The 20,932-nt window shown below is 43.1% G+C and overlaps 4 protein-coding genes across 5 annotated transcripts in view; 2 read left to right on the top strand and 2 right to left on the bottom strand.

Annotated features, from left to right (window-relative positions):
- Nucleotides 1-5,912: 5,912 nt before the first annotated feature.
- Nucleotides 5,913-11,711, top strand: LOC103014184 (histone H3.1). 2 transcript variants are annotated; one of them, XM_007177363.2, is made up of 2 exons: nt 5,913-5,947; nt 11,191-11,711. In XM_007177363.2, exons 1-2 carry the CDS (start codon nt 5,913-5,915, stop codon nt 11,606-11,608), a joined length of 453 nt encoding a protein of 150 aa, XP_007177425.1. In that variant the 3' UTR covers nt 11,609-11,711. The 2 variants fall into 2 exon arrangements, with proteins under 2 accessions (XP_007177425.1, XP_057410190.1); XM_057554207.1 differs by lacking the exon at nt 5,913-5,947 and having other exon boundaries at nt 11,168-11,711.
- On the bottom strand, nt 7,962-8,640 carry H1-1 (H1.1 linker histone, cluster member). The gene has a single exon (XM_007177362.2). It carries the CDS (start codon nt 8,616-8,618, stop codon nt 7,962-7,964), a length of 657 nt encoding a protein of 218 aa, XP_007177424.2. The 5' UTR covers nt 8,619-8,640.
- Nucleotides 11,712-12,394: 683 nt separating the features above from the next.
- Nucleotides 12,395-13,447, top strand: LOC130709006 (histone H4). The gene has a single exon (XM_057554228.1). It carries the CDS (start codon nt 12,398-12,400, stop codon nt 12,707-12,709), a length of 312 nt encoding a protein of 103 aa, XP_057410211.1. The 5' UTR covers nt 12,395-12,397; the 3' UTR covers nt 12,710-13,447.
- A 2,995-nt stretch (nt 13,448-16,442) lies between these two features.
- The window catches only part of LOC103016137 (uncharacterized), a 115,793-nt gene continuing 111,303 nt past the window's right edge, over nt 16,443-20,932 (bottom strand). Inside the window, 2 exon segments of the mRNA XM_057554202.1 lie at nt 16,443-16,760; nt 20,910-20,917. Coding sequence (XP_057410185.1) covers nt 16,443-16,760; nt 20,910-20,917 — 326 coding nt within the window.

The following is a 20,932-nucleotide window of genomic DNA, read 5'->3' as shown; positions in this document are numbered from 1 at the left end:
GCACCAGTTTCTCCCCAAAGACAAGGTCTATTAGAGCTCTCAGCGCCATCAATAATTGCACTTTCTTCATCCACACAAACAGCCTCAGTGCCTGGGATTCTGTGAGAATGGCTCCTCATATCCTCCTCTCTCAGCCTTGCCTCTCATGCCCACTCACACCAACAGCCTCAAGTGGAGTCTGTGCACCGGTTCTCTGGGACTCGCAGGGAGGGAACGGCGTTATCAGTCAGCTGGGATTGGAAATGCAGGAAGCTCTGCACATAGGCTCTTCACCCCAAAAAAGTCCCTTCTTCACCAGGAATAAGGAAGACAGCGATCATTTTTCAAGAAGGTGCTTGATTAGCATATTAATTAGCTTGTGGCCAAGAGACTATGCTAATCTCCTTGAGTTTATCCTGATGCCCCTGGACAAGTAAAAATGATCCAATCTGTCATATTCCAGGAACTGGGTGTCCGCTCATCACTCCAATTCATGGGCAGGGCCTCCAGTCTTCAGAGCTCCTTCTCTTTCCCACATCTTGTATCTCCGCCATCAGTCTCCCTGTGTCTCTTTTCTCTAGGTTCTCTGAGGATGGGACTGGTTTTTTTCCTTTTTTCAATCTTGATGCCACTCCTGAGTTCCTGTTTTAGTTCTCTGGACATCCTGTAATCCATTAAAGATATTAGGTAAAGTTTAAAAATAGAAATTTCCACCTTTCTATGGTCCAGCCAGATCTATGTCCAATTTCTGATTTTACTTACAAGTGGACAAGTGACACCACCCCTCTCTGCCTCCATCCTCTTCCTCAAGTGTAATAGTGGGGCAGTAATCCCAGTTTGTAGTGAGAAGTGCTCAGGCACAAAGCCCTAGGTATACAACACAATAAACAGGATTTTTGTTAATTTATATAATGATTGCAAAGCACTTTTATACTTCTGACCTGCTGAAGAGGAATTCTTGGGCCACCATCACTTATTCTTTGTGGAATCCTGGGTAATTCAATTCTTTCTCTGGGCCTACCATTACTCCAGAAAAATATTAACTCAGTTTTAGAGATCGACGAAGAAACAACATTCACTACTGTGAGGGGCTGCGCCCAGATCAGTGGTTCTCAACCCTTGAAGCAAATTCCGGTACCTAGAGAGCTTTTAAATAACTTACTGAAGACTGGCCTGCTCCAGACAAATTAAAAAGGGATGTGGACGTGAGGGAGGGGAGCTCAGGCAGAGGACTGACATCCTGCGGTTCTGTAGGTGACGCTGAAGGGTCTTCTCCCCGGGGAGTGTCTCCAGGTGTCACTTCTTTGGCCTTACCCAGGCCCACCACACCCCAGATGAGCCACAAGATAACTTCAGCACCTCCCCCCCTCCACGGGGCACTCTCACTTATCTCCAGATGCGGGTCCTGGGGGTGTTCAAGGTCCCACCCCCACTCGGGCCACGTGTGTCCCCCCAGCTAAAGCAGGGCGGGCGGGCGGCAGGACCCCTGGGGACTGCCCTTGGGCTGCGGCCTCCCTTCCACATTGGCGGGCGGGTGGCAGGTGGGACGGGCGGCCGGGCGGCCGCAGGATGGAGTCGAGGCCTCCCTGCGTTCCGCGAACTGGCCGGAGCTGGTCTACGAGGAATTGCCAATCAGAGGGGCCCTTTCTATTCTACCGTGGCCTCATTTTAACTGAATTACATTTGCAACCACCCTATTTCCAAATAAGGTTACATTCTGAAGCAATGGGGGTTATGATTTAAACATAACTTTTGGGGGAAGGGGGGGTGGGTGGGACATAATTCAACCTACACATTGTCTAGGCTTGCACACTTGGACTTTGCCCTCTCTCTGAAGAGTCAACAAATAAGTGAATGAGCCTTTAAAAAACAGAAACATACAGAAGTGTGGCAGAGAGTGGCTGTTTACCAAACCTACATCGTCTTCCTAGGCACTGGAATGAGAATATTTCACCTACTTCCTTACATACTCCCTTTGTAGTTAGGAGTTCCCATGTGGAAAGGGAAGCATCGTGACCCTCCAGAGAGTTTAGAGGAAGAAGTGATAAATTAGTTCAAAGAGAGCACCTACAAATTATAAAACGTACTCCCCTTTCTTCTCACTTTTTTGCATTGACCATGGCTCAGTATAGATTTGACATAACAGCGTACTACCCTTAAGGTATTATTGGCCTTTAATAGCTGGTAAAGAGATGCTGTGGGGTGGAGTTCAGAGAGCACGTTAGTTCCTACAGAATTTTCCCTGGCAGAAACAAAAACTAAATGACTTCCAAGGCTTTTCTAGCTCTAAGAATTCCACAGTTCTTTGAAAAGCTGGAATTGTCCTACAATTGCCCTATAATTGAAAAATAAGAACAGGAAGAGTGGATGATCTTATTCATATTTTATAAAGGATCATCAATTCTCAATTAAAACAATGTGGTATTAGTGCTTAACAGAAAGACTGACACAACAGAATAGAAAGTCTAGAAATAGACAAGTAATACAGGAATTTTGTATCCAATAAAGAAAGCATTTCTAATCACTAGGAGTAAAGATGGACTTTTTTAATAGTGCTGAGACAACTAGATAGCCATTTGTAAAACACCAGAAGGAACTTCAAGTAGATCAAAGATTGAAACATAAAAGCGAAACAAAACAAAAAGCCAGAAGTACTTAAAGAAAATATAGGCGAATTCCTTTGATTCTTGAAGTGGGAAAGATGTTTCTAAATATTACTCAAAATCCAAAAGTCATGAAAGAAAATATTGGTAAATTCAATTACGTAAAAATAAAAAGGCTGCATAACAAATTTTATCATAATCAAAGTTAAACGACAAATGACTATCTGAAAAAAATATTTTGCAACTCTTATTATAAAGGGCTAATCTCACTAATATACAGAGAGCTTCTGAAACCAGAATAAACCGTTGTTCCTTTACACAATGAATATCATGTACCCATGGAAAGAAAAAGGAAGACCTCTGTTTCCTGTTGTAGGCACAGCTCCAGGACATACTGCTAAGCGAACAATGGTAGAGAACATGTATATATTATCCTATGAAAGGGTGAGAAGGAAGAGTATATATATTTTTCATTTCTATTTGCATAAAGAAATAGTGGAAGGGGAACTGTGTTGTCAGGGACAGTGGTGTGGAACTTGACTTCTAGGTGCATATCTTTTCATACGGTTTTGATTTTTGAATCAAATTATTTATTAAAAAATAAAATTAAAAAAGATGTGACCCATGATAGTTGAAATCTAGTAATATTCTTGTCTTTAGGTATTTGTATTTGTTTTTAAGCTTCCATCGTTATACTTTTACCATGCCCTGTTATTTGCAATGTTACTTTTCACCCTTTGAAATAGAATTCCCACTTCTGAGGACCTACTTTTGAGACACACTTGAAAATGATTATGTAATTGTTGTTAACTAAATTTTTAAGAATCCAGCAATAGGTGACTGGTGAAATAAACTATGTAGCATCGCACAGTGGAATACTGTGGGTATTTGCAAGGCCGCCATTTTACTATTTAGGAGTTAGTACTTCTTTTTTAATCCAGTTCTGTTTTTATATGCAGAATAATTATAGTTTTCTACATGGGCACATTGTTGAAGAGCTGAAAAATATGTTATGGTATAAAGAAAAGAACAAATTCCCTTCTCCTCTCCCAATACTCCCCGTTTTTACTTTGGCCACATAGGATACAATAAAACTTGTAGCATCAAGATGAGAGAGTTCTCCCTTCATCTTTTTTTTTTTTTTTCTTTTATGTGTTATTATTGTACATCTTACACAGCAAAACCCCTTATTTATGGTTTATATCTTCTTAAGGAGGCCCCACTGGTCTTCAATTGTTCTGGAAGTCATATAACCTTCTGTTCTTTTCTCTGTCCCTCTCTTTTCTCTTTTCTTTCAAAAAACCCCACAGGCAGGGATAATCAAACCAATTATTAGTAAAGAATATAATTTCTGTGTCACCACTCTTACCTACTTGTCTCAGAAGATCTCTCAGACAATCAATGAGATTGATTTCAAGTCTGTCTCCTCTTACATGGATGTTAGAGCTGATATAATTCTGTGGTCAGAACATCAAAACAATAGACTCCTGGAATTGTAAAAGACCATAAAGAGCATGTTAACCACTGGGTTTCAGACTTCTTTGATTGTAACCCCAATAAGATATGCTTTCTTCTTTATGACCCAGAACGTACACGCATATGCCTAACAACATAAGTGTCTGAAGCCTAAATTCCAGGAAGCCGTATTTATCCTTACAATGTGCACACTCTAATATGTTCTAGTCGGGCTTCCCTGGTGGCGCAGTGGTTGAGAATCTGCCTGCCAATGCAGGGGACATGGGTTCGAGCCCTGGTCTGGGAAGATCCCACATGCCGCGGAGCAACTAGGCCCGTGAGCCACAACTACTGAGCCTGCGCGTCTGGAGCCTGTGCTCCGCAACGGGAGAGGCCGCGACAGTGAGAGGCCTGAGCAAAGCGATGAAGAGTGGCCCCCGCTCGCCACAACTAGAGAAAGCCCTCGCACAGAAACGAAGACCCAACACAGCCAAATAAATAAATAAATTAATTAATATGTTCTAGTCGATTCTATTCCTAACAGGCCATGAAAAACACTAATCTAACCATTTTGCTTTTAAATAAGCAAATGGAAGCACAAAGAGGTAGAATAATGATTCAGATTTATGGATGATAAATGATCAGGGCCAGGTTTCCTCTGTCCTTTCCCCTTTCTTTATATTCTTCTCTACCTCAGTCGCCCCCTTGGTGACCTCACCAAGTCTCATGACTTTAAATGCCATCCATAGACCAATGACTCCATCTTAATTCAACTCCATCCTCCCCAAAACTTCTCTTGTCAAAACTACTGACCTCCATACTGCTAAATCAAGGAACTATTCTCAGGCTTCTAATCACTTCAGTCTATCATCAACATTTGAACCCAGTTGATTACTCCCTTATCCACTTGGTAATCTCTTGGACTCTGCAAATTTCACAACAGAATTTCTGATTCACTCTCCCCAACTCCACCATAACACACTTGCTTCTCTCTTATAGATGACCGTCTTAGGAAAACTCATCTCATTCTTTCAGCCACATTGAGTTTGAGGGCTTAACATCTAAGAAAGCACTGAACAAATTAAAAGAGAAAAACCATATGATTATATCAATACAAGAAGTACGGCAGCCATTAAAAATTTTTTTTTAAAGTAAAATAGGAATTGAAGCTAACCATTTAAATATAATGGAGATACAAAAAGTTAATAACAGATATTATTCTAAAGGACAACACTTAATACCATGCTAATGAAAACCAAGAACTAAAAAGGGATGCCTCCTAAAAATATTATTCAACTTTATTTTGGAAATTCTTAGCAAATGCTATACAAAAAGAAAATTAAATGTTTGGTATTCACATTTAAGGAAAACAAAAAAAGTTAAAATTATTTTGCTAATGACTAGGAAAAACTCAAGGGGCTCTCAGTTTAAGGAGTAAAGGAAGTAGAATTATAGAAATTAGTAAGTTTGCTGGATATAACATATCAATACATTTTTTCCTTCCTAGCAGTAAGACCTAAAAATAGGAAATGAGTATTCCATTCACAATAGAAACAAGGAAATAAATTAATTAGGAATAGAATTGAGAAGGACACATGACTCATACAGAGAGAACAGTAGAAAAGAATGAGAATACAGAAATAGATCTCATTATATAAGAATTTAATAAATAACAAAAATGATATATTTCACTTCAGTGTGAGAAGTGAATGGATTATTTAACAAATGGTGTTAAAACAACTGGCCATCCATCTGGAAGGATGTAAACTTGGATTCTATCTTAAACTACATAAAACAAATTCTAGATGGATTAGAAAGTAAACATTTTTTAAGAAGCAAACAATTTTAGAAGAAGAGCTAGGAGGTGAATAAATAATGGAGGGGTGGGATTCAGTTTCTAAACCAAGAGTGGAAATCTAGAAGCTATAAAAGATACATTTGTGATTAAAATGTCTAATATTCAAAATTTATATATATCTAATAAATTTTATATAATACATATAAATGGAAAATATACCATAAACAAAGGAAATATAGAGATAAAAGCCAAGAGTAGAAAACTATCTGCAACACAGGTGATAAGTATAAGGTTCATTTTTCTATCATATAAAAAACACAATTAGGCAGGAAAAAGACAAACTGCCTAATGAAAAATTAACAGATATATAAATGGAAATTCTCTGAAAAGCTTATTCAAATGGCCAATAAACCTAAAGAAAGGATGCACTGGTGGTCATGGTAATGCAAATCAAAGTGACAATGTGAAATAATTTTACCCCCTTTAGACTGGCAGAAATTAATGAGATCACACGCTGATGGTTGGAATGCAGGAGGGGGAGCCATTTTCAGGCTATGTCAGGGCCAACTGAAATTTAAAATACACTCTAACTAATCTAGCAATTTCAGCTTTGGAATTCTATTGTTTATTGCACCATGCTCAGCAGTTGTAAATAGAGACGTCAATACTTATCAATATGAAATGGATGAATAAATTATTCTACTCCACATGCAGGACATTAAAAAAAAAAAAGATTTGACTTGAAAGGATTTCCTTTAGGGTTAAGAGAAAAGCAGAGAAGCGTATATACCGCCATTTTGTAAATAATAATAAAACCCTGCCAGAAAAAGAAAACAATCATGCATGTTTATGCATAAGTGTATGTAAAAGACTGAATTCAAAGGAAAACATGAATAGCTACATACCTGTTTGGGGAAGGGGAGTAGGGATGTGAAGTGACAGTAAGGCAGACATTAAGGGGATGAAAGGAGCCATGCAAAACAATGGGGAAAAAAAGACAAAACATAAAACAATTGACTATTAAAGAATTTGTATGCACATATGTAAAAGTTTTACAACTATTTGAGCTTCATTAAGTGAAAGTGAGTAAACCTGGCTCAACATATGGTACTTTTTTTTTCTCGGATGTGAAAAAAGACGTTATTAAAATGAATCCCAGAATTAAAATTTCAAAAGCTTAAAGGGGCAATTCTATGAAAGTGTCCCAGAGTATTTAACGTGGTGCAGCGCACCAGGGTTGAAAACCCTGCAGGCGGAGAAATACGATCTAGTTAGACACAGAGTGGGAGCTTCAAATATTATCCAATCAGGGCAGTTCTGTTTCTATAAAGAGAAACCAGGACTAGCTGACAACCTGCAAATGGACCCAGGGTAAGTCGCCGAGCATGGACGATCTGCAAGGTCAGAGCTCGACTGTGATGTCGCTGCAGGAGGCGTGTGAGGCCTACCTGGTGAGCTCAAGGACACCAATCTGAGTGCCATGTAAGCCAGAGGATCACCGTCATTCCCAAGGTCAGACAGCTCTTGAGCCACATCTCAAAAGCATTTTTCAGGGCCACCCAATTTTGGAAAAAGCCGATTTAGCAATATTGCCCAAGAACATAATGTCCCCACTTTGGTCTCGCAGAGAACGCCAGGGAAATGTTGAGTAGACAAACGAGCACATAGTACACGGACCCAGCCTCAGCCACGGGTTCAATCGCAGTTACAGGTAGTTACCACTGAGGACGAATGTTTGGGGTGTGGGACTTCAGAATCGGTTCAAAAAGCTCCCCCAGGTATTTCTAACGTACAGGTAGAGATGTAAGCTTCAGGTTAAAACGGGACTAGGGAAATAAGCTCCTGAGCGTTGAAGTTTAAATCACGTGGGAGACCAAAACAAAAACAAAAACACCAGCTTCCTCAGGAATCAATTTACAAATCCCACAGCGAGAATTTAACTTAACCTCAAAAGAATTCTGACGTGGAGCAAGGATTGGCTTAAACACACTGCATTTGCATGGGGGCTGAAATTTATGAAACTTGTAAGACAGGAGAGCTGTGTACTTAAAGCTCTTTCCCTGAAATAAGTAGGTGGCTCTTAAAAGAGCCGTTGGGTTATTGGAAGCAGCTTCCAAGTGGGACTTTTACTTTTTCTTCGGTGCTGCCTTCTTGGGCTTGGCGGCAGTTTTTGGCTTGGTCACCTTCGCTTTGGCCGCTTTGGGTTTCACAGCCTTGGCTTTAGCAGGACTCTTACCTATTTTCTTAGGCTTCACAACCCTGGACTTCTTGGGACTCTTGGAGGACTTCTTTGTCGCCGCAGGCTTTTTAGCCTTCTTTGGAGTCTTGACACCTTTTTTGCCAGCAGCCGCCCCGGTGGCCTTCTTGGGCTTCTTAGAAGAACTTGTTACCTTCGCTTTCGCTGCCACCTTTGTGGAGCTGGGCTTGCTATCCACCGAGGCTACTCTCTTGTTGAGCTTGAAAGACCCCGAGGCGCCGGTGCCCTTGGTCTGCACCAGAGTGCCTTTGCTCACCAGGCTCCTAAGGCCCAGCTTGATACGGCTGTTGTTCTTCTCCACGTCGTAGCCGGCGGCCGCCAGCGCCTTCTTGAGCGCAGCCAAGGACACGCCGCTGCGCTCCTTAGAAGAAGAAACGGCCTGCACAATCAGCTCCGAGACTGAAGGACCCGCAGGTTTCTTCTTGGCGCCTGCTGCAGCCTTCGCAGGCTTCTTCGCTTTCCTGCCAGCTGAAGGCTTTTCGGGGGGAGTGGAAGCAGCTGGAACGGGCGGTACGGTCTCGGACATGACGGAAACAAAGAAAGACTAAACAAACTACTAAGACCTGACAAGGCAGTAAAACGCGAGCGGCTCCAGCGCGCGGTATTTATAGGGCGAGGCTGAGCTGTGATTGGTGCGCTCTGGCGCCCGCCCCCGGCACCCTAGCGCCCCCTGCGCGCCCCGCCGGGTCTCCGAAGGCCAATGCCGGCCGCTGGGGCCTATAGGCCTTCTTCCCTGCCGCTTGCACTGAGGCACCCAGACAGCACCCTGCCCCCCTCCTCCCCCCATCCCCCCCGCCGGTCGCCTAATGGAGACAGAAATACTAGGCAGGGAAGGGTACGGCTCTGCCGCCCATTACCATCAGAGGGTGCTACTTCTCTTTAAAAAAGCAGGGTTTTTTCCTAGGGGGAGGTGGGGTGGGAAAGAGCTGTAAAGAAGGCAATCACGTAAGAATCTAAGGAGTTTCACGTGAAACCTCGCCTCTAGGAAGCAATGTCAAAAGAACATTTGTTTCTAATCTGCAATAAATGCAAAACGTGTCTTGAGTGACTGGGGAGGGAGAGCAGAAAGCGAGGGGATGTAGGCCTGGTCTGCAGGTTTGGGACAAGTTCTCATCGATGCCATTGCCTTTCCTGGCAGCGCTGAGTGATGTGTGGTAGACCCGAGACGCCGGTGCCCTTGGTCTGAACCAGCGTGCATCTATTTGGGGCAAAGAATTGTAGAAAGCAAAAGAACTGGCTAACACCGCAATTAACACTCAAGCTGCACCGGTGGAAAACAGCACGCAATTTCTGTAATTGCAACTTGCTTCTACAGTCTAATGCACTTAACGAACTTTCGACCCCTTTTCATCCTCACAACATATCCCAAGCTCAAAAGCTAGCACAAGAGAAACATCAAGTAAGCACTGGGTGGACTGAATTGTTCCCGGACAGGCATTGCACGCGGGGAAGTGTGGGTGTGGGTGTCGGGGCGAGGGTGGGGGATACGTTGCTTTAGTGTGGAAGCACAGCCCGGGGATAACATTTTAGAACTTGTTTGTGGTTGTAAAAGCGTCAACAATGCTAAAACGACTTCAGACTGCAAATCAGGCTAACTACTGAAAGAATAAAATGCCCCTCTCACAGCCCCGTTCTGGATGACATCCCCTCACAATTCTACCCTGGGATCGCCTAGCAGCAGGGAGAATGCAATGACGAGCCATTCCCGCGCGCGCGACTGCGGTTTTCAAACAAGTCCGCACGGGCCTCAGTAACCGGCGCTTCCCTGGTAGCCCTCAAATAACATAAGAGCTTGTTTTCGGCTTGTGGCCAATAACGTAAGGGTTCCAGACGCACGATTCGTCCATCTTCTTTACCACCCTTTGTAACTTGTTTTCTTGAGAGTCTGTATTTACAAAATGCATTATGTAATTTCTAAGAACTTGAAAAAGAACAGTTGGAACTATGCGTCTTAGTTTGAAGGATAGTCATTTATAACACAGGTATACAATCTTTCTCCAAGCTGAAGGTTTCGTAGGTGAAAATTTCTGGAAAGACAAATTTTTCTTAGAGTAATAAACGTGGCTTCTAATCAAACAAAGCTTTTAAAAGAGAAAATATGCACGCAGCATTTTCTTATTTAGATAATTGTACCTCCCGTGTCTAACGGGTTAAACAGCTTCAAATGCAATAGAAACGCTCCATGCAAATGAAGGATGCTATATCTCCTTTCTTAATGGCTACCCACTATAATAAACTTAGCCAATCAGAAGGTAGAATCTGGGTTACCGCCTCTTCGTATAAAAGGTTCTCATTCGGTGTTCTTAAAGTCGACTATTTTACATGACGTATAGGATCAGTCGTTGGCAATATTAAGCTGTCCTCGTTTTGGTCCGTAATCCATTCATAGGCCCTACTCCATCGCCTGCTCCTCATAGGTGAACTTCTGAGACGTCGTGCATGGCGTGATTGTGTGTCCGGCGTTGTACCCGGCTAAATGTATTCTAAACTTTAGAAAACTTAAGTTTCAGGAAGTACCAAGTGTAAAGTCAGAGCATAAACACTTAACAAAAAAGTGCCTTGTTACAGGAAATATTTCTGGAAATGCTAGTTTGATTTTACTATGCTTGAGTTTACATCTTGTAGGTTTCAAAGAAGTTTCTCAGTCAGTTTAAGCGTTACAGAGGGATTACTTTTTTTGTGAAATGGTTTTGGAAATTTATAATCCGTTATCGGGTTATCGAGCAGGGAATGTAGAGTACATTAGGGCAATATTCCCTCAATCTCCCCTCCCCCCCAGAACCTAAATAAATATACAGAACTACAGTACCAATGAAGTTAAGGTCTGTTTTTTCGAAAAGGTAACGCTCAAGGCATTGCATTCGCATGAAAATCGTGTGCGGAAAAGAACAAAACAATTTCGAAAGAGCCGAGGATATAACGTAGTGGCCAATGAAACTGCACGGTTGTTGTAAAGTTTCAATGTAGACCAATCAGAGCCTGTAACGTAATATTTAAACATTTTTCTCGCCCAATCACTTCCCCTTAGGTACTATAAATACTAGCAAACTGCTGGGCGATATTTTTGCGCTAATATTCGGTACGTCTGTGTACCTGTCACTTGTCATGGCTCGCACTAAGCAAACTGCTCGTAAGTCCACTGGCGGCAAGGCGCCTCGCAAGCAGCTGGCCACCAAGGCGGCTCGCAAGAGTGCGCCGGCCACCGGCGGCGTGAAAAAACCCCACCGCTACCGACCCGGCACGGTGGCCTTGCGCGAGATCCGCCGCTACCAAAAGTCCACGGAGCTTCTTATCCGTAAACTGCCTTTTCAGCGCCTTGTGCGTGAGATTGCCCAGGATTTCAAGACCGATCTGCGCTTCCAGAGTTCAGCGGTGATGGCACTGCAGGAGGCATGCGAAGCCTATCTGGTGGGTCTTTTCGAGGACACCAATCTGTGCGCCATCCACGCTAAGCGTGTTACCATCATGCCCAAGGACATCCAGTTAGCCCGCCGGATCCGCGGGGAGCGGGCATAATTACTGCTTTTCTCTGAAATTTCAACCAAAGGCTCTTTTCAGAGCCACCCACGTTTTCAAGTAAGGGCTGTAAGAAACTAACTTTCCAACTCAAGTTGTTCAGTATAACTTTGCATCTGCTTGGGAATGAAAAGACATGCATCAACACTTATCGGATTATGGATAATTTTTGTCTAAATATCCACTGCGTATGCGAACACACTGGCCCTTTATAAGTGTTTATGTAAATAGTACTGTTTTCTCTTACCTTAGTAAAGAGCCAGAGTTTCAGAGGCACGCGAAATGATTGGCATTTGCAGAGCATTTTAAAAACATGGCCTTGTATTAGTTGTGAAACAAACAGTAATAGTATGAGTATAAACATTTTTACGTTTCTAACTTTGATCTTGATATTTTTTACGATTATCAAAATTTATTGATAATAAATTTTCCCCTTTTTAAGTATTTCTTCTACTTAGGATATTTGGAATCATGTTTCCTCTAAACCTAATTCCTCCAAGTACTGTAGTTAAAACAGTAGCCCAGTCACGGAAGCAAAGACTATTGGTCAAACTGATCTCTTCCCACCTGCCCCACCCTCCCGGCCCTCCCCGCCCTCCCCGCCCTTCCGCGTGAGTTCCCGCGGCTTGGAGGCGGGATTAAGGGAGGGGACTGTTGGCGTCACACTTCCGGTTTGCGCGCTTTCCATTCTCTCTTTGGGGGGGGTTGGGCGGGGGAGAGGTGGTAGGTATATAAGGATCCGCTCTCCCCTTCTTTGTCAGTTGCTGTTGGTTTGCTTCTCTCAAAACCATGTCTGGGCGCGGCAAAGGCGGCAAGGGTCTGGGTAAGGGAGGCGCTAAGCGCCACCGCAAGGTTCTGCGCGACAACATCCAGGGCATCACCAAACCTGCCATCCGCCGCCTGGCCCGGCGTGGCGGTGTGAAGCGCATCTCCGGCCTCATCTACGAAGAGACCCGTGGGGTGCTGAAAGTGTTCCTGGAGAACGTGATCCGGGACGCCGTCACCTACACCGAGCACGCCAAGCGCAAGACTGTCACCGCCATGGACGTGGTCTATGCGCTTAAGCGTCAGGGACGCACTCTCTACGGCTTCGGCGGTTAAGCTTTCCGATTTCGCCATCAAGAATTAGCATTTCTCAACCAAAGGCCCTTTTCAGGGCCACCCAACTACTCATAAAAGAAAGCTGTAACCATTAGCCAAGGCACAGGAGTCTGCAGCTCAATGGTGTGGTTAAAATGAAAACTGAGACATCCCCGAGTCAGAAAACATTGCGGGAATTAATGTCTGTATATATCCATGTAACTCCCACTCTCGGCTCCATTCACTGGACACAGGTAGGGGGGAAAGATGATACTCAAACTTACTAAAGAAAAGTGGAAAAAAACCAAGTATGGCGAGAAACTTGAATCGGTTTGCAGGAACAAAGAGAAGCACTGCCCAATCAGCAAGCCCCATCCATGGATTTCAACCAATCAGAACTGATGATCTCATGTGGTTCCCCGCGGCGACACAAATTTGGGGGATGGGAAATCGGGCGAGAAACGCCAAAGCCCTTGTTTAGAGAATTTTTTTTAATTTGTGTTTTTACGGGTTATGAAATAGACTCCGACGAGACATCTGAATGGCTCTCAGTCATGTCCTGAGAACAGTACTGAAATTACCGCCGCTAATAGGATGATTTGTCTCGATTAAAAAAATAATCTCAAATGTTAGGCAGAAGGGGAAACCGAATTCAGACTGCCAGCAAACCCAGGGCAATGAATTCAGGCGAAATTAAAATCTCGTTTATGAAGAAAACGCGCTTCCTTCTCTTTCGGTGTCAACACAGCCCTCAGCAGTTAGCCGTACTTTTTTCCTTACTTCACAGAGGAATGGAAATTAGGGTGATGGAAATGTTCTAAAATTAAATAGATTGTAGTGGTGGTTGTACAACTAAGTAAATATACTAAAATTCATTGAGTTGTACACTTAAAGTGGGTGAATTTTATGGTATGTAAGTTATATCTCAATAAAGCTGTTTTACATATATGTATATATGTATATGTATGTGTGTGTGTATATATATGTATATGTGTGTATATACACACACACACACACACACACACACACATATAATCACCAGGCAGGGTAGCAGGAGATTGTAGGGTAGGCACTGTTGGTCTGTGAAGAGGTTCTCTTGCTAAAGTTGAAAGTATGGCCTGCTTGGTCTAGTCTGTCATTATAGCCACAGGTTTTTAAGCAAGAATATCCCTAGTCCAATTATATGTTTCAGTAGCATACCAGACTTTAGAACTCAGCTGGAGAAGGGATGTGAATTCACTTGAAGTTAGCTAAAAGGGAAACAGCTTATCCTCATCTAAAAAGATATTTACAAATGCCTCTATCATTGGGTTCCTTTTTGTATCATTTTTATAGAAGGCTGATTTCAGCCTCAGTGTGTTAGTTTCAGTCACTATTTCTCCTAGCTTTTTTGGTCCCATTTCCCACGTGATAACTGTCCTCCAAGATTTTGGGGGGAATGATAAAAGTACAGAGCCTGGCTTAATTTAAACTGACAATGGGGAGAGTTCAAGGCTGTATCCTAGATGACCAGAGGAGCAAAAGTGGGCCTGGTTGGGAGAGTGGTCACTTTATGTTTTCCTTAGCTGGTGTCCTGGTGTCCGTCGGGAGATATGTATTGATTTCATGTAATGTGCCAGATACTGTTGTAGGCATTGGGGTACACCAGTAAGCAAATTAGAATTTCCTGTCCTCCATTCAGAGCATATGTAATGAAGTGTGTGGATAGTTTTCCTACACTGGAGGGAGGTGTGGTTGCTCAATAGACCAGCTTCTGTTATGGTTGGCCTGTCTTTTTTAGTTCATAAGCCGTGTAGGTAGTATCACACTCATTTTAGTCATACCCACTACCTGAGTGAAAAACCTGTGAGCCTTCCTCAGGCCTAACAGTCATGAAGTCCTTGTTCAGAACAAAGATAATGCTGCCTGATTTGCCACTCCTGCATCATTCCTAAGAGCCAGAGAAAACCTGGCATGCTGACTGATTCAGGCAGTGCCAAGTCAAGGAATTGTAGATGGGGGATTGATTATGGCAGCCCTCTGGTGGGCTAGGTGGGTGGGAGAGGGCCTGAGCGCTTGTGTAGAAAATTCATGCATGCATTCATTCAACTCTGCCATGAAAGGACACAAGGGAAGACAGCAGTCTATGAAGCAGGAAATGGGTCATCAGACACCAGATCTGTCTGCATCTGTCCAGTGCCTTGATCTTGGACTTCAGTCTCCAGAACTGTGAGAAATGTTTGTTGTTAAAGCACACAGTCTATGGTGTTTTTATTATAGCAGCCTGAACCAAAACACCATTTTATGGATATAGATAATATTTTCTTTATCTGGTCCCTTCTCATGACAATTTACATTGTTTCCACTCATTTACTATTACAAACAATGTGCTGCATGAAACCATGTTTAAGTTCTTAGTGATCTCATCCAGTCTCACCGTTTGTATGTTGATGAGTCCCAAAATTTTTATCTAGTCCAGACCTCTCACCTGAACTTTAGAATCTCGCTTTCCCAACCACCTAGTCAGTATCTCCTCCAGTGTCAAGAGAGAGACATTAGCAGAGTAACCAGGCAGCAAAGTGTTTTCTAGAGCAGCCATCAGTACACCCTTTTCAAACATTAAATCAAAGATGCTGATTATGCAGTTAGCTGGTTTATCAATTTGAGGACATACTTTAAAAAACCTTTTATAATAACCATATTGTCATGTTTGAAAGTTTCATTAAAAAAAATACAGTTTACTGCAGACAGAGGAAAGAGATGAGCTGGAAGGAAGGTGAAGGTGCAAGAGAGCCACCTAAGAGCCACTTAACTGCAAAGGAGGGAGCTTCTCCCTTACAACCTCAAAGGCCCTGACAGAGGCCTAGGGGTTCAGAACAGACTCCCTTAGTCTAGTAAATGGGAACTTAAAAACTCTGCTTAGCCAGGGGCTTAGGGAGGGCCCCCAGCCCGAGGATGAAAATCAGCAATGCCGAGGCATTTTTAAACCCGAGATCACTGGCTTTACAGGGGGGTGACGACACTCAGCATGATGCCTGGCTCAAACTCTAGAGGTACCTGAGGCCAGGGTCTGGGGCCGACCCAGCGGAGGACGGGGAGGTGGTGGGAAGGGAGAGATCATAGAAGGCAGATCTTTCCTGACGTTGCTAAAGGCAAATACACTAGGAATTAACACCTGGCGTCTTGCTGGCAATGTATTTTAATTGATCTGCCTTCTGACTTCTTGTGAGCGAAGCAGCACCCTCGCAGGTTCTGGCAATTTGTACAAATATCTACTGAACCCTCCCAGGACTAAAAACAAGATCGGCGGCGATTCAGTAATGCCCGCTTCCCAGGAAAGAAACTGCCTCCTCGACGAAACTCCGGCCGGCAACTGATGCTCCTTTTACAGACGATGTGGGGTAGGCAGGATCCCTCCCACTAGAAAGAGCCGGGGACGCCGGGCCATAAGTCCTTCATCGAGGTTACCGGGACTTCCAGACCCCTCTCATTAGCTTTCCTTAGTCCAGAGTTAGCCCCACCCACAAGCAAGCCCTCGCAGCCTGATTAGGCGAAGGTACCGCTACTCTTAGCAGGTGCCCAAAGATTGGCTGATGGAGACCGGCAGTGAAAGCGAACCGTTTGGCCTGTAGTTAAGGCCACGGTAGCCTTAAAACAGAACCACTTTTTTTTCAAAAGAGATACGTTTTGAGCACGTAAGTCGCATACAGCTCTTCCTGAGCGGAGGTGGGCGGCCCTGAAAAGGGCCTTTAAAAAAAATGTATAGAATGAGACTTTAGCCACCGAAGCCGTAGAGAGTGCGTCCCTGGCGCTTAAGCGCATAGACCACGTCCATGGCGGTGACAGTCTTGCGCTTGGCGTGCTCGGTGTAGGTGACGGCGTCCCGAATCACGTTCTCCAGGAACACTTTCAGCACCCCGCGGGTCTCTTCGTAGATGAGGCCGGAAATGCGCTTAACGCCGCCACGCCGGGCCAGGCGGCGGATAGCTGGCTTGGTGATGCCCTGGATGTTGTCGCGCAGAACCTTGCGGTGGCGCTTAGCGCCTCCCTTACCCAGACCCTTGCCGCCTTTGCCGCGCCCAGACATGATTACCTAAATTATCGCAAACGTACAGAATGCAACAGGCTATTACTTGGTCAAGAGTAATTATAAGCTATAGTCGGACCTCGTTGAGAACTGAAAGCGCAGGCGGGAAAAGAGGCACTGACAGCGCCCCTTTGGCTCCGCCCCTCTCGGCAGTGATCCAATGACTATGTGGGAGAGAAGCTAGTAAAGAGGTTCACTTTTAAACTGGATTGTTTTGCTCCCTTTGCTCTTTGCATCTGAGGCTGTTTATTTCTTCGGCTGAGAATTTTAGTGGAGGCTTATACAGTATTTTATGGCAAATACTGTACTTTCTCATTCAGGAGGAAGTGATAGTTGCTAAGGGTAGCAGAATATGACTCCCCATTCCCCCACTCCCATATGCTTCTTTGGCAGAAGGACTATTTTTGAGCTGATTATTTTTTTAAAAACACCATACACAAAAACATTTCTAAAAACAGAGTAGAATTTACTCTTTTGTGAGGGACATTTACATTTATAAAGGGAATTTTGATTTGTGTCTCTTTCTCTGTACCAGGAAGAGAAGGATGACTAAATCACCAGAGAATCTCATCAGTGAGGAGGCACTAGACTTAATTCTGTATAACAACCTTACCCTTGTTGTTCCTTTTCCTGGTAACCTCTCATAACTGGCTCCCACCCACTTCTTAGCTGAAGATGGTATTTAAGGTGGTGGCTTGGGCCAATTTTGGGAGTTTACTCAGTTTTTCTAGGTATTTCTCAAGCCTATGTGAGGTATACATGTTATTAAGCTTCTGTTTGCTTTTCTCTTGTTAATCTACCTTTTATACAGTGGTTCTCAGCCAAGGTATATTGATTATATAGGTATATATATAGGTATATTGATTATACCTATAGGTATATTGATTATTTTGAGCTGTAGCAGAAAAACAGCAAATGTAGAGGGAAGATTTCTCTGAACTCCCATTATCTGCCTAAAGACAGATCCTCCAAAAGGAACTCAATTGTCATAAATCCCTTCCCAAGGAGTTTCATTAACTAGGGAAGAGTGACACTTATCTGAGGAAAGGACACTAAAAATTGACACCACACCCAGACAAACCTTGGCACAACCTATTGTCCACAAAAATTAATTGTCAATCTAAGACAGAAATAGAGGATTTTATTAGAGCCAACCTGAGGATTATAACCTGGGAGACAGTCTTTCAGAAAACTCTGAGGACTGTTCTGCTTGTCAGAGGTCAAAGCACAGCTATATAAGTTTTTGAGACAAAGAGTCATATATCAAAGTTACATATTGAGTCTACATAGTCCAGACCTTCACGTACAAGGTGAGTAGTGGGGCATCACAATCCCTTACAGGATTGAGAAAGGAATGTTATCTCCTAAGGAGTTACCTTGCTGGAACCAGGAGAAAATTGCTCTTTTCAATGAAGCAGGCATTCCTGTGTCTTCTAAGGAAGTCTGGTCAATCTGTAATGTGCACAATACACACTAAAGAGGGGTAGTGGCCCAAATAAGCAGAGAGAAAATTTTATGTTTAGAAATTTTCTTATCCTGCCTTAAACATAATTTTATTTTATCCTGTCATACCTCTCCCATCTATTCTTCTAAGGGCCCAATCATCTTTCCTAAAAATTATTTACTCTCCCCCAAGAGACCTACATACATACCACCCCCAACCCCTTTTCCCTATTAAGATGGTGTTTAAGTCTGAATTTTAAGCCACCTTGAGGAGTTACTCATTTTTCCCTGGGTATCTCCCATGTATACATGAGGGCTACATGTTACTTCTGTTTTGTTTTTCTCTTGTTAATTTGTCTTTTATTTCAGGGGTCTCATAGAGGGAGAATTATTTTTCCTTCCCTACAGCTGTGTGACCTTTAACCTTGCCTTTGTTTTCTTTATCTGTAAAACTGGGTAATGATAACACTGATGGAATTCTAGTGAAGATTTAATTTAGCTATTGTAAGCAAAGCATTGGAACAGAGATTGGCCCATGAAGTCCTATATAAATGTGACTTGTTTTCAGTTGGTATTATTTCTTTTTTCTTTTTTAAAGGAATTCCTTTATTATTATTTTAAAAATTATTTATTTATTTATTCATTTATTTATTTTTAGCTGTGTTGGGTCTTCGTTTCTGTGCAAGGGCTTTCTCTAGTTGTGGCAAGCGGGGGCCACTCTTCATCGCGGTGCGCGGGCCTCTCACTACCGCGGTCTCTCTTGTTGCAGAGCACAGGCTCCAGACGCGCAGGCTCAGTAGTTGTGGCTCACGGGCCCAGTTGCTCCGCGGCATGTGGGATCTTCCCAGACCAGGACTCGAACCCGTGTCCCCTGCATTGGCAGGCAGACTCTCAACCACTGGGCCACCAGGGAAACCCTGGTATTATTTCTTAAAGAATCTTCCTGGACTTGAGATATTGCCCTGAGGTCTCATCTTTACTCCTAACACAGTATCAATCACACAAATATGCATTTACTCTTGAGGATATTTTTTTTTAATATTATTCCTCCCCATATTTATTTATTTATTTATAAGCAGATGTTCATTTTAAATTAATTATTTATTTATTTTTGGCTGTGTTGGGTCTTCGTTTCTGTGCGAGGGCTTTCTCCAGTTGTGGCAAGTGGGGGCCACTCTTCATCGCGGTGCGCGGGCCTCTCACTATCGCGGTCTCTCTTGTTGCGGAGCACAGGCTCCAGACGCGCAGGCTCAGTAGTTGTGGCTCACGGGCGTAGTTGCTCCGCGGCATGTGGGATCTTCCCAGACCAGGGCTCGAATCCGTGTCCTCTGCATTAGCAGGCAGATTCTCAACCACTGCGCCACCAGGGAAGCCCCGAGAATTTTTTTTGTAAATCACAGCATCTAATAAAGGACAAAGCATCAAAGCATTGTTTTGTTTTTCATACGTGACATGTTTAACATGGTGGGTCCAAATATGTTCCTTTGGGCCCTCTCCAAAGGTGCACTGACAATCTCAGGCTTCTAGCTTTCCTGCAGCCAAGGCTGGGGTGCTGTTCAAATCTCCATACCAGTTTCCCACTATTGTGTTAAATTTCTTGAAAACACTCATTGAGCAGTAACTCACTTCTACTGGGACAACTGGAAAGCCTACTACTAAATTTTTAAGTCTGAAAAATTCACCCTGACCTTGACTTCCTCCTCCTTTCCTTTGAGAGTCTTTATAACAAACCAAAACTCATTCTAGACTCCAACAGCATTAGCTGTAAACTTCAACCTGTGGTGTAACATCACTCTGCAGCCTGGGTAAGAAAAACCCTTTTTGAATGAAGACCTTGCAGCAGCCATTTAAAAGATACAATCTGTACATTAAACACCCCCTTTTGTCTTCAGCCCGACCTTAGTCACTCCCCTAATATAAAATAATAGATGCTTAATGCAATGATATTAAAATGCTGGCAGCACCCCCCTGCCCAAAGTGTTCAGTAAATTTTCTTTCACAAATTTGATTTTCTTCCACGTTTGATTTTAAAATGTCTGCTGAATTTTATTTCTAAACTGAGCAGAATCTACGCAAGTAAGTAATGCCAAATAAAAAGGAAATTTAGAAGCTAAAGTTTGTCTTTATTTCAAATTTCGAAAAATCCTAGAGTATGAGAGAAAATTATACACAGTTCAGGAAAATTAATAGCATTTATATGATGCTATGTGTCCAAAACTTGATGCATATTATTCCAATAACAACCCTACGAAGTGGGTAGTGTTACCCCCATTTTTTCTGATGATGAAGAAGGTGATTTGTCTAAGATGACACATTAAGTAGTAAAGCTGGGATATGAACCCAGGTAAGCTAGCATCCAAGTGCTGCCAGCTTGCTGAGTATACCCGAGAAAAATTAACAAGGTTATGAATTGTAAGACTGTGTTAACCTTTTTTTCCTAGATACTGCATAGTTGTTCTGTTGAGGGGCTCAAGTAAATGAAGACTTAAAGCCAAATTCATGTTCCTTGGCTGGGGAGGGGAAGGATCAGCCAGTCCCAGCCATTGTCCCCTGCCTATATGATCCTCAACCAGCAATGGGCACTTTTACTTTTTTAAAGCTATCCTATCAGGCCCTGTACATAAAACACTTTTTTCCCAAGATACATAAAATATTAAAGGAAAAAGTCAAACAGTGTACATAAGAGCCAGCACAGCAATAAACAAGAAAAACCAAGATACCTGGACTTCAGGGGC

This window comes from Balaenoptera acutorostrata, chromosome 10 (genome assembly GCF_949987535.1).
Source record: "Balaenoptera acutorostrata chromosome 10, mBalAcu1.1, whole genome shotgun sequence".
Taxonomy (NCBI): domain Eukaryota; kingdom Metazoa; phylum Chordata; class Mammalia; order Artiodactyla; family Balaenopteridae; genus Balaenoptera; species Balaenoptera acutorostrata.
Note: the sequence above shows the minus strand (reverse complement) of the source record. Positions and strands in the feature narration are given on the sequence as shown.